Raw genomic sequence first — 12339 nt, forward strand, 5'->3', positions numbered from 1 at the left:
GTGCTCTCTCTATTGTGGGCAATGGGAGCACAATGGGACCTTCAGACTTTGGGGCTGTGGGAGGATTCTGGTGAGTCCACCAGCGAGGGGTGCTAGGTCGTGGGTAGAAGTGGCCATGGGAAGGAGAAAGCTGGTGCAGAAGAGCTGGCGGCTGGGGAACTGCCAATGTGTTGGAACTTTAATACATCTGGGGCTTGAGGAAGGTGATGGGTTGCATCAGATATAATGAGGTCATTTCCAAGCCACTTGATTCTGTGGACACACACACACACACACACACACACACACACACTTATTCAAAGGACTGGAAAGGCAGTAATCATAAATGCTTCTCTGTCAAATGTTAACACTTATTAACATTCTTAAGAGGCTAATTGGTCCGACTGACCCTCCCATCTATTGGAGTAACATCTTTTGGTCCTCTTAGGCCTCCTGTCCAATGGCCAACTATAGCCAGATCACCTCCTCAGCAGCATCTTCATCTAGCCTGAGATGCACAGATGTTGTATGTGGGGACATCAGGGCTGGAGGAGGCTGGAGAGTGGATTCAACTACGGGGTGGCAGGGACCCTGACATGGAGCACTGCGCGCCTTGGGGCTGTGCAATCCTCTGGATGCCCCTGTGCACTGGCAGTTTCTTGCTGGGACCTGTTGGCCTTCTGAAACGACTTCTCCCATGTGGAAATGGCATTATCTTCACCCACTGGACTTCAAAGAGAGACAGCAGCCAGCATCCTGGAAAGCTAATCGGATTTATTTGGTTCTATCTTTCCCCTGGGGCAGGGTGTAAAGAAGGTATTTATGTATCTACATCTCACTAGGCCTGGTTTAGCCATGGAGGGAGATGAGTTTTAAAAGCTGAAAGACATACATACTCCTGCACACACCGCTTGCTCACCATGTCACAGCCTTATCCAGCCTGGGGAGGCAGAGCTTGGGGCCCACCAGAGAGCTGCCGTGTGAGAAAGGCCTGCCTCGTTATTGGCCCAGTTTGTATTCTGTTTCCTCATCTATACGGTGGTGGCCATGCTACCTGACAACCCTAGATGGCATGAAAGGAGGGTGTGAAGTATGACGTAAGTGGCAAGAGGCCAGACTAACAACTATTAGTGTCATTGTAGTGCATTGTTCACGTGTGTGTGTGTGTGTGTGTGTGTGTGTACGCAGCAATAGAGAATGTCCGCTTAGTCACAGTCAGCTTGGGACACTGACTCTGAGTCCTGATGTCTGTATTCAACTGATGATAGCCGTGAAAATATTTCATTTGTTTAGAACTCGGCCTATCTGTCCTAGAACCACCTTCACAGAGCAGCTGAAGATTGAGTGAGAGTTATGCATACACACACACACACACACACACACACACACACACACACACACACAATGCAGCATATATGAGGAGCAACCAACAGGTGCTACCTTCTCATATTTTTATATTTGAATGGCATTCCTCAGGGGAGCTGCTCCTCTTGGTCAAATGTCAGCATGACTCTGCAATGATGGGAGCAGAGGCAGTGCGTATGCCTACATTCTCCCCATCATGTCTGGGAAGGGCACTGTTGACCTGCCTTCCATGGGCAGTTCCTCCACCTGTGGAGATGGATGTGCACTGGCTCAGCCACATCCTGGACCCTCATGACCACCAGCAAGGGGCCAGGCTGAATCTATCCTGCAAGGGGCATGCTGCCTTGGGGTCAACATGCTCATAGGCTCTGGTTTTCTGTATAAAGCACACTACTCAGGGTTTGGGATGCCTGAGTTATCTACTGCCTTGGGCAAAGCCCCTACATTTTGGCTTCTTGGCTCCTATAGGTGTGAGATACGCATATGTGAAGCTCCTGGGCTGTTTCCAGCATCATCTGAAACGTCATACGTCAGTGGTTCTCAGTCTTCAGCACCAACCAGACTGGGACCCACGGATTTGAATTTCTAACTAGTTTGTGGGTGATGTGAGTGGTGTGCATGCTCCTGGAAGCACTCTTGGAGAATTCCCACCCTGTGTGAAAAAGTGACAAATGTGTGATGCATTAATATTGCTACATTATCCAACGGAGATAATCAGCTATATATTATTTCTAGAAGGCAGAGATACATAAAATTTGACTCAAAGACCTGCCACATTGTTGGAAGTAAAAAGAGGATAATCTAAGGACCTTGGAGACACAGTAAGGGATGCCTAGACCTGGTAATGGCACGATGGAACGGGGCTCCTGAGGGAGCAAAGGAAACTCACCCGAGTTTGGCACTGCACCTCTGCTGTCCCTCAAAGTTTCAGGAATATAGGGGTCTTCTAGAGCAGAGCTGCGGGCAGCAAAGTCCAGGACCTGAGCATGACTATATATGATGGACTATGGTGGAGAGCTGAGGTGTTTGGGAAGCACAGGAAGTGGCCCTGGCAACCTCGAGGGGCCTCTGCACAATATCTCCTTAAGTCTGGGCTTCCCCTCATGGTCCTCCTGAAAGTCAGGCCCTGCAGCATGTCGAGCCCAGCATGCAAGCCAGAAAGAGAGCGGTCATCAGGTCCAATCTCCCTCCAGGGGATGGAGATGGAGGAGACAGAAGAACCCTTCCTCTACTGCCAAGCCCCAGACTTCAAGGATATGAAATTGGATTGGAAAGGACCAGAAGTTGTACTTTCCAGGGGCTCTTTTTGGTATTAATTTGTACTTGAGCAGCTGGGAGGCAACAGCTCTCTCTGGAATGCCTGAAACTCTGGTCATGGCCTAGAGGGAGCTGGAGTTCTGGGCAGCTACTGGTGCTCAGGAGATCTGGCCTGCTTGCAGGTAGCCTTGGGGATCAGCCCTCAGGCCTCTATTCTCCTACAAAGAGAGAACTGACCTTAAGGGCTCACCTCCTTTCCAGCTGCAAGGTTGCATTCAGGTGTGGCTTTGGGGTTCTCTCTGCCTAGGGGGTGGCCAAATGAGGCAGGCTCTGGTCTACACCTGCACCGCACCCTGATTCTGGGCTCTGGGGTCCTAAAGTGAAGGGCAATTTCTGAGGCTGTCGGTCACGATCTCTCACTCACTCCCCGGCCCTCCTGTGGCTGCTCCCCTAGCTGTTGCCCTGCAGGATTCCAAGCCATATTCTGCTTTAGCCCTCAGCTCTCAGGCCATTTCCCAAGGTAAGAAGGTAGGTTTCCTTCCCTTGTGGAATCTCAGGGCTGAAATGAGCTCCCAACGTCCAGTAAGGCCAGCGTGGTGCTTTTAGCCAGTAGTGTGCCAGCGCACCCACTGGGCAGAGAGAATTCCCCTTGGGGTAATCCTCAGGCACCAGGTACCTGGTCCCACCACTCTGAGGCTCTGTGGAGGAGTCTGTCTCTCATGCTACCATTTATATCTCTCCATTTCCAGGTAGATGAGTTTCACTTTTCTAGAACATATTGTTTTGGAAACTAAGGAGAAACCATGGCTATGAGAGTTTGTTTCAGGAAACTCTGAAGTTCTCTCTTCCCATGTTTACTAATGGAGACCCAGAAGCCTCTAGCTGTTGGCATCTCAGACAGACAGGCACGATTTCCATCATGGAATAAGGGCCCATCATTATCCCTTGCACGCAGTCTGCCAACAGCCACTGAAAAAGGTCCCAAGAGCTGAACAATAAAGTCCTTGCCATCCCATGCAGCAGGGAGAGGTGTATGAAGCCGACAGTAGGATAGGAAAATGCTACACCATCACTGCTATTTGAATTTTCTAAAACATAGAACAAGAGGAAATGCATGTACATGGATGTGGACATCTGTGTGAACACATATGGTCTTCACAGTTGTTCAAAACAAACTGCTCATCTTTGGGCATGAAGAGCAGGGCAGACTGACTAGCAGAGGGGTGCTGGGGACATGTGGAAAGTCAACACCTCAATCGCTGATTGAAAGAATGTTTGGAAAGATAAGCCGTGTCATAGGTCACTGTGTTGATAACCGAAGTGCAGCAGGCTTTAGGGGTGAAGTTTTGTATGATAAAACAGACACTTGGCCACGGCAGCTTCTTTTCACTAGCTTGGGTTTCTCTCTCCAAGGCTACCAACCGGTCAGAGTCAGAGTTAGAGAATCCCTGAATGTTAGCATTGGAAGACAAGCTGGCATGAAAGCACTGCTGAGGCTGGCTGCTCTGTTGAACTAGACCATGTCTGCAGCCAAGCAAAGCCCAGGACTTAGCATAAGCACCCCTTGCGATACTCCTCCAGAGTCCGGCTGGCTGTGTCCTCTCTGCCTTTGTTCTCAATGCACTACCTTCAAGCTTTTGAATGTGCTGAGTCTGAGGAGCCACACACACACAGTCTCTCCTTCTGGAGTCACTTGTTACCACATCTTTGAGCTTTATAGTGACATGGCTTCCTGACATGAAGAATCTTGGGCAAGAGGACTCATGTGGGCCAGGACCAGCGACAGCCAAGCCAATGGACTGACCAGCCCCAAAGGCAGCTCCGACTCAGTGAGAATGCGGCCAGGCCATGGTGAAACTTCTTACCTCTGAAATATTGATGCGGCCCTCCTGGAAGGAGCAGGTGGTGGGGTCATGAGTGCAGAGGTTGCGGTACTTGCACCAGTGGCAGCGGAAGGCGCTGTTGACACAGGACAGGCACCTGCAAGGATGGGGACAGCAAGAGCTCAGGCTTGCAGGTACATGTCATGCTGGAAGTCTATGTATATCTTAGTCTTCCTCGCAGGAGAACAGCCAGGTGGGTTGAAGATTCTGTAACTCTAGTCCTGGTTTCTTTCTAATTTTCTGGCTGCAGGAACACCTCAGATGGAGAATATATCTTATAAGGACCCTGACATCATGTTGGGAGTTTGAAAATTTGCCTTGGTGGGTGTGTTGAAGCCACAAAAATTGGCAAATGCTACAAACTAGAGGTTTTTTTGTGTGTGTGTGTGTGTGTGTGTGTGTGTGTGTGTGTGGCTGGCTCAGCTCACCTTGGAGGGTGGGGCTGGCTCAGCATGTGATGCCAGGGATTGAACCGTGGTTCCTGTGTGCTTGCCTAAGCTTGCCTAAACAGGTGATTTAGACTATGAGCTATCTTGCCGTCCCCAAACTAGATTTTTTTTTTCTAATTGCTGGTAGTAAATCTTTTCCAACACATAGCAGCCTATCACACAGAGAGGCTGCAGGAGCACAGCGGTGCAACCTGGGCAGATACGAGTCCAGTCTTGCCTCTGAGCCTGGGCCTAGACTCACCTGAGTAAGTCATTTTTGTCTGTGAGTTGGAGGTTTTTGACCAGCCTGTAATAAAATAGTCCTCTCTGCTCCACAGGGATGTTCGGCATCAAATGAGAGAACATACAGGGAATGGCTTTGAAAAGTACAGTGCTAACCACGAGTGTCAGTCTCAAGTGCTTGCATCACCTCCACTTTCCTAAAGAGACCATCCTGCCATGGAGGTCTGCAATCTGGCGCCACCTGGTGGGCCTCTGGTTCTATCTGGCTGGCTGGGGCGGCAAGGAAGGGTCACCTGGCTCATAGGCCTGTGTGCCGAGGTGCTGTAGCCCATCTACACTTCCTTTACCTCCGTCAATGACTTTTCTCCTTTTCTGCTTATGTGTAAAGTTTAGTCTCTGAGCTGAGGTCAATGCTTTGTCACATACTTTTTGATTGATTGACTCTTGATAAGATCTCATGATTCAGCAAGTAAATAATGAAAAGAGACCAAGGACCAAAAAATGATGCTATCTATTGGAGCTGTAGACACAGCGCTTTTACTGGCTAATTTTGTGATGCTCACTATAGCATTGATTCTCTTGGACCTCAGTCTACCATATTAAAAAGAGGAACTGAACTTGATGCTGTGACTTTTACATATGGATGCCAAGGGAGAAGAGCCCGATAGGCAACAAAATGCAATCTGTCTGTCAAGGAGATATGAGTTTTTTTTCCCCTGGTAGAACTTGCTGCTCCCTGTGACAGCATTTCTGTTGCCATAGCAACCCATCACTGAAAGTGGTGACGTCACACTGAATTGCCAGGGAGGTGAGGGTGTTTTCACAAACATTGGGTCCTAGCCTTGCTATGTTAGTCTGTGAGGAGGCTGGCAGGTTCTCACTTGGAGTTATAGGCATTCCCGCAACTACCTGGGGTTGGAATTCAGGAGTCAGAGCCCACTTTTGCCCATCTCAACTTTGGCCACCATTTGAGCTGCTTGGTTCTTTGCTGGCCATTTTTAGCTCTTATTCCATCTTTCTCTGCGTATCTATTGAGTTGTCCCAATGGGTTCAGATACGTTTCCTTGGCTACTGTAGAGATATTACAACCAAGATGATTCTGATCATGCAAATCAAGATGGGGAGAGACAAAGGACCAGCTCACTGGTCTATTTTAATGGCTGAAAGTTCCTTTGGGGCTTGCCGGCAAGCACACCCCTCCCCACCTTGATGCTGAGCCCACAGTGCCCACAACTTGGTCCCTACAGACTCCTTGAACCTAGAGTTCTGCCTGTATACAGACCTCAGTGCTCTTGTCCTGAACAAAGGGAAAGAAGGGCTGTTAAGCTCTGCCCGATTGCCAACCCCTCTGGCATGGAGCTGTGGGTTGCATGCTTCCCTTTGCTGGACACCCATCCATGATTGTCAGTCCTATGGCAATCCTGTGGTCCTCGAAGCATGAGACACATTTCTTTCTAATCCAAACAGTGTATGAGGGCTCAGCTTCCATGCCTCAGTTTCTCTTCTGGGATCAGAAGAATGTAAGCATAGGCTCCTCTCTCCCTCATGTCTGACTTTTCCTTTTACTTGTTGAATGCTCCCGCTCCTGGCTTCCTGCACAGCTGTGGGGCCTCCTCTTGGGATGGCACCACTGGGAGGCCTCAAGGTGCTGCAGGTGGCTGGTGAGGTCAGCTGAGCTGAACCCAAGCCCCTCTAGGGGTATAGTTCAGTTTGTCTGGTTTTCCCTCCTGATTATCAAACTGAAGGGCAGATTAGGAGCACAGGGGAGTTAAATGCTCTACAGTTCCTCTACCTGAGGCCCTTTCTTTGTGTGCTCAGAGAGGCTACTTTCTCTGTGTCTTATCCTCAGGGGGGTATGTGAGTAGCTGATGCCCCTTGTTCTGACTTCTTTTTCACTTGCTTAACTCCAAGTACAAAGCCATCATCAATTGGTCTACAATGGAGATCTTTTCTCATGGCTCTTGGGTCTTGAGCCCTTTTACTGTCCTGGCTTAAGAGAGTTGGGGTAGTGAGTGCGGGGGAGATGGAATGAGGTAGTGAGGGCGGGGGAGCTGGAATGAGCCTGAAGACCTTGGAGCATGAATGCTGTCCAGTTCTGCCCACACATTGTACCTGGCCCTCTAAGGAAGCCACAAGGCGCCTACCACACTGCTTCTGTCCTAAAGGAGTTTGGCCCAGAGGGATGGAGCCCCACTCTCACCTCCCTACTCCACTTGCCCAAGGCCAATTCCCACAAGTTCTTACAATTGGTGGGCACTGCAGTTGTAAAACTTGAACTCAGTGCTGACAAATATCTTCCCTGTCTCCTTGGATCTCAGCTGCAGCTCTAGTCCAAACCAGTCTGGAAAAAAGTAGAATGAGAAGGAATGAAAACCTGCGGGCTCCATGGGTTATCTGCAGGAAAGGGCATTTCTGGGTCACAGACAGTAGATGGAACCCAACCGATCCTTCTCCTGAGAGAACCTCTGTCTGGTTACCTGCCCACCCCTCAGACCCACACCCAGGGAGGAGGTAACAGATTTCATGGTGGCCCTGGCCTCAGTCAGAGATGTCTAGTTGCTAAAATAATTTTAGAAATATCAAGCCAGAGCCCCTCAAATCCTAGGTCTATGGAGAGAACCAGCCAGGCACGAAGCTGCCCTCATCCCCAGAAGGGCCAGGCCATCTCAGCCCTTTGTGCACTCTGCAGCTGTAACCCACAAGGAGCAAGTGTTTCCCTTCATGCTAATCTGAGCTGTGGGCCATGACACTCTATTTTCAGATGCAAGTTCTCCAAGCTGGCATTAGCATCTGGTATTGAAAGACTGGGTGGCGCAACTCTGTGCCTGCTACTTGTGACCTATAGCCCCATTATGTGGAGCAGCCCACAGCCTCCAGGTCTGGCAGCAGACATGTCTTACCTTGATCCAGAGGGATGGCAGGGACATCCTTGGGCCCAGGAGACATGCAGATGACAGTGCTGCCGGCCACCCGCCCTTCCACCTCTGTCAGGTTCCCAAAGGCACAGGTGATGCCTGCAGACAGATCTGGAGAGTCACTCACAACCAGGTTGAGCTGTGGGAGAAGCAAAGAGCTCAGGAGACCCAGGCTTCAGGGCTGGCCCTGCCCAGGCCTATTGCTCACTGATCTCTCCTGACCTCATCTATCAAAGTAGGGAGCTGCTCCAGGTGATCTTGAGCTGTGTCAATGAACAATTATGGTAATTAATTGCTCAGTGGTGCACAGGGCCAATGGTCTTTATTAATATTATTATTAATTGATTTTTCAATCTTGTCCAGCCTCAGAAAGCACTAGGGGTTAGGGACAAAGAAGGAAAGTTACCAAAATCCATCTTAGATCCTGTTCATTTGGACATGGAAATCAATGGCAAAGTACCATGGGAAATCCAAAGTCAAGAGCTGAGGTCTTCATAAGGGAGGCTTTAGCCTGGGCTCCTGGGAGAGCACGTATCACCATTCTGGAGGTTTGCCAGGAGCGCGCTAGGTTGGTGGAGAGAGGAGCTCCTTCCTCTGGCTACCACTGGCTTACAGGCTGCGGATTCTTGGAGCTCCAGCTCGCTGCTTCTTGGGGCTCTCTGCTCTCCAGAGGTTCTTCTGGAGTGGGGCAGGAGGTTTGTAAGGAGCTCTGGGGACTGGGGAAGAGGCTACCAACAGCTCTGCAGCACCTATTTCCTCTGGGTTCCTATATGGGGGCCTGCAGTCTCCATTCAGGTCAAGTTTGAAGATGCTCTTTTGAGTGGTAAAAATATTACAGACTTCAGAAGCATTTGTTAACTGAGAAAATATCTACTGGCAAAATGTTGCTCTCAATTCAGTGCATTTTTCAATAATATTTTTCTCAATTGTCACAATACATGGCCAGGGAGTATTTGAATAGGCAAAAAATGTGACAGGCTCCCTGTGTGGGAGAGGAATGCCCCTAGGTTCACAGCGTGACACTCCAGTCTTCCTGCAACTGGCAGGTGGTGGTGGAGGCCTCTCTCTGTCGTCCTCTCAGTGCTTGGCAGTGGCTTTCTTGGTCACAGTGATGAAAGGTGTCACCCAACCTTTTCATGTGTGTGTTTGCCTCAGTTTCCTCTTTAGGGGGACCCAGGTACAACCTCTTCCCCTGCCTGGTCCCTTGGCTCTGAGAAAGCTGAAACCTACAGGATGGGGTGGAAGGTCCTAAACCCTGGGAGCAGCACTTGGGGCGCAAAGGCTTTGGGTTGCACCACGACCCCTGGGTGAGGGCTCTCCTGCCTTCTCTAAGTGCATGCTGACTTCATATTGATACACAGACAGCTTGCCGATCTCTTTAGAGAAGGAAACAAGTGGATGACTGTAAATATAGCATACATTACAGACAATGATATTTGGAACTGGAAGTAGTGTGTCATAGAGTTTATCATTCAAGGCAAAATTGGGGTTTACAAAACTGATCCATGAGTAACAGATGTGCAAGGAGTATGGAAAACTATACCCTTTACACAGGAGTTGCTAGGTTTTCAGTTTCCTTGGGGCATCTGGAGCCAGATCAGTGTATAGATACTTGGGTAAGCATTAAGGCGCACCCCTGCCAGGCGCACCCTGGGCCCTCGTGTGCATGCCCCCTGGGTCACCCACCTTCTGGCTGTGCTCAGACACAGAGATGCTGCTGGGCTGCACTGCCAGGCTCATGCACTGACTGATGCTGGCGGCAAAGCGATTTGGTTCCCAGGACCGCTGGCACTTGTCCCTGCGGGAGCACCTGAGGGAGACAGATTCACAGCAGGTCAGGCCTGGGGCCCACGTGCTTGGCTCGATCCCTGGGTAAGATGGGTACCAAGGCCTGTGGCTTGTCTTCTCCTGGTGACCTAGAGAGCTCTGGGGACTCCCCAGGGGTCTGTGTCACAGGCAGCTAAGGACAGATGGAGAAGGAACACTTTTCAGCACAAGGAAAGGAACAACTGACGTAGACAAGACATCCTTGTCTATACTGTTGGGCACTCGGGTGGCGAGTGAGGAGGCTTGGGGGAAGGAGCTGCTGTGGACTCAGAGCACGCACTCTGGAGCCGGGGTGGTGTGTCTGCCCAAGGCCCGCTGCCTTCGGTGTCCTCTCAGGCAAGACACTTCGTCTGTGTTCTCGGGTGTCTCTGCTGTGGAAGGGCAAGGGCAGTGGGGGAGGTGAGGGCCCTGCACATGGCTGGTGCCAGGTCAGCCTCAGCCCTGGCACACTGTTAGTGATAACAACGATTCCTGTTCGCATTCTCTTCCAAAGTTAGAAAGCAGGAAGAGGATTTTAGCTGCATGGGGCAGTGTGCCTATGATTGTGGGTGGATTAATGGCTCTTTGAAGGCAAAAGTTATGTTTTATTCATTGGGATATTCCACCTGTCACAGGGAATATTTTAAATAAATATTTGTGTCATGAAATAATGCCTAGAGACAGAGAGACAGACATGGGGCGGTGGCCAGGGCTGCCTCTGTCAGAAAGCTTGTGTGGTTGCTGCTCTTGAAGTCTTCATCCCAGCTCCAGGTCCTCTGCCCACACGTGGCAGGTGGACACAGTTATGCTCCAGAGGGAGCTTTGGGGTGTCACCTGCTGTGTCCCTGGAGTGGAGAGCACGAGGCAGCTCCAAACCAAACAACCCAGGACGCTGCAAAATTGCACCATCCAGCAGGGTTTCCCCCAAGCTCCTCCCCTCTTCCTTTCCAGAAACATAGTGGAGCTAAATATGAATGCTGTCAAAGAAAAGAATTATTGAGGTTTAAGTGAATCCTTAAGATAGCTCTAAAGTGAGCTCTTGACTGGAGCCTTTATCTCATTGACTCACTGAAATGGCTCTTTTTTATCATACTATTTATGGCAACAGCCCTAACAGAGATAAATAGCCCAGGAGACAATAATACACTTGCAAGAGCAAGGCATACAGAAGACAGGAAGGTTTCAAATCCCCCTGGACCCGCAGGCCTTCAGCCATCGCCCGCAGCCCTCTATCTCCGCCAAGGGCGGCCAGCATGGCATGCTGGCCGGGACCTGGGCTGGCCTATCTCTTTGGTACCCTCTTGGTGGGGAGTCTGGTGGTAGACAGGGGCGGGGTACTGCAGAAGGTCTGGTGAAGATGAGTCCTACCAGGTCAGGAGAAAGCTCTGAGCATGAACATCAAACTCTCCCCACGAGCCCTTGGCAGGCAGAGTGGCCAGGAGTGGTGTGTCCAGATTGGGGGTGGGGGACTGGCAGACTCTAGGCGAGCTGCCGGGAGTGGAGGAGATCAGCATTCTTGAAGAGGCTCAGCCATCATAGGACCCATGGGGGCCTGGTCCAGGAGATGATGGGGTGATCCGGGGTAGCTGGGAGACTGGGGCATTGTTGATCTTCAACAGATGCTAAGACAAGCGGGGGAATGAGTGTCCATCCCTGATCTGTAATTCTGCTGTGTTCTACTTGGAAAAGTTTCACAAGCACCAGGACTGGGTGGGCAGGTGGGTGGGAAGGGCAGATGACTTGGCCCCTGCAGAGCAGAGAACAAGCAGCCCAGGACCTTTGCACAAGCTGGGTGGGCTGTTAGGCACTTCAGAGATAAAAACTCTCTGGAGGGGAGAGCCTCCTGGCTGGTGGGTCACCTTCAGTGCTGGGAACGTTCCCCTTAGGGCAATTCAGGGTTGCAGGGTACAGGTGTGTAGCTTCTGCATCTTTCCTGATCTGTGTGGAGACTGGGTTGCGCTACAAGCATTTTCACAGCACTTTTTGAGGAATCTCTAACCGCTGAAACCTAAGCTGGAATGCAATATTTGCAGCCTGCATTCCAGTCCGGATTTTGCATCTGTGAAGCACCAGCCCCCCCCCCCCAATCCTCCCAACACCTGCTGCAGAGGCTGGAAGCCAAGAGCTATTGTGCAGGACCCTGAACTCTGGCCCTCCGCCTCCGCCTCCGCCCCAAACTCCGCACATTTCACGGAGATGTTCTGCTGGCTGGCACCAGGCCATGGAGTTTCCAACTCCATTGGGCAAGAGAATTCCTAGCCAGCTCCAGCCTATCGGTTTTCACCCTTTTCAGTCCCTCTGGGCTCTTCAAATTAGGAAGTTTAAGTGTGATTTTGCATTTCTATGGAGCTGGTATTCAATGGGGGATGTATCTGAATAGGGATGTGAGGCCAGTTGGAGTGAGATGCGGACTTCTTGGAATCATGAAATAATGAGGCCAGAAGGGTCCTCCCGAGGGTATGG

The 12339-nt window shown here is 50.6% G+C and overlaps 1 protein-coding gene across 2 annotated transcripts in view; it reads right to left on the reverse strand.

Moving 5' to 3' along the window:
• Positions 1-12339, reverse strand: part of Plxna2 (plexin A2) — a 205160-nt gene that overhangs the window by 61177 nt on the left and 131644 nt on the right. For both annotated transcript variants that reach the window (XM_004641153.3, XM_023701235.1), the window contains exons 6-9: positions 9757-9880; positions 8056-8209; positions 7400-7496; positions 4467-4581 (exon numbers count right to left, since the gene is read on the reverse strand). In XM_004641153.3, coding sequence (XP_004641210.3) covers positions 4467-4581; positions 7400-7496; positions 8056-8209; positions 9757-9880 — 490 coding nt within the window. The remainder of the gene's footprint in view (positions 1-4466; positions 4582-7399; positions 7497-8055; positions 8210-9756; positions 9881-12339) is intronic.

The sequence above is a fragment of the Octodon degus genome, unplaced genomic scaffold (assembly GCF_000260255.1).
Source record: "Octodon degus isolate 3935 unplaced genomic scaffold, OctDeg1.0 scaffold00131, whole genome shotgun sequence".
In the NCBI taxonomy this organism is placed as follows: Eukaryota; Metazoa; Chordata; class Mammalia; order Rodentia; family Octodontidae; genus Octodon; species Octodon degus.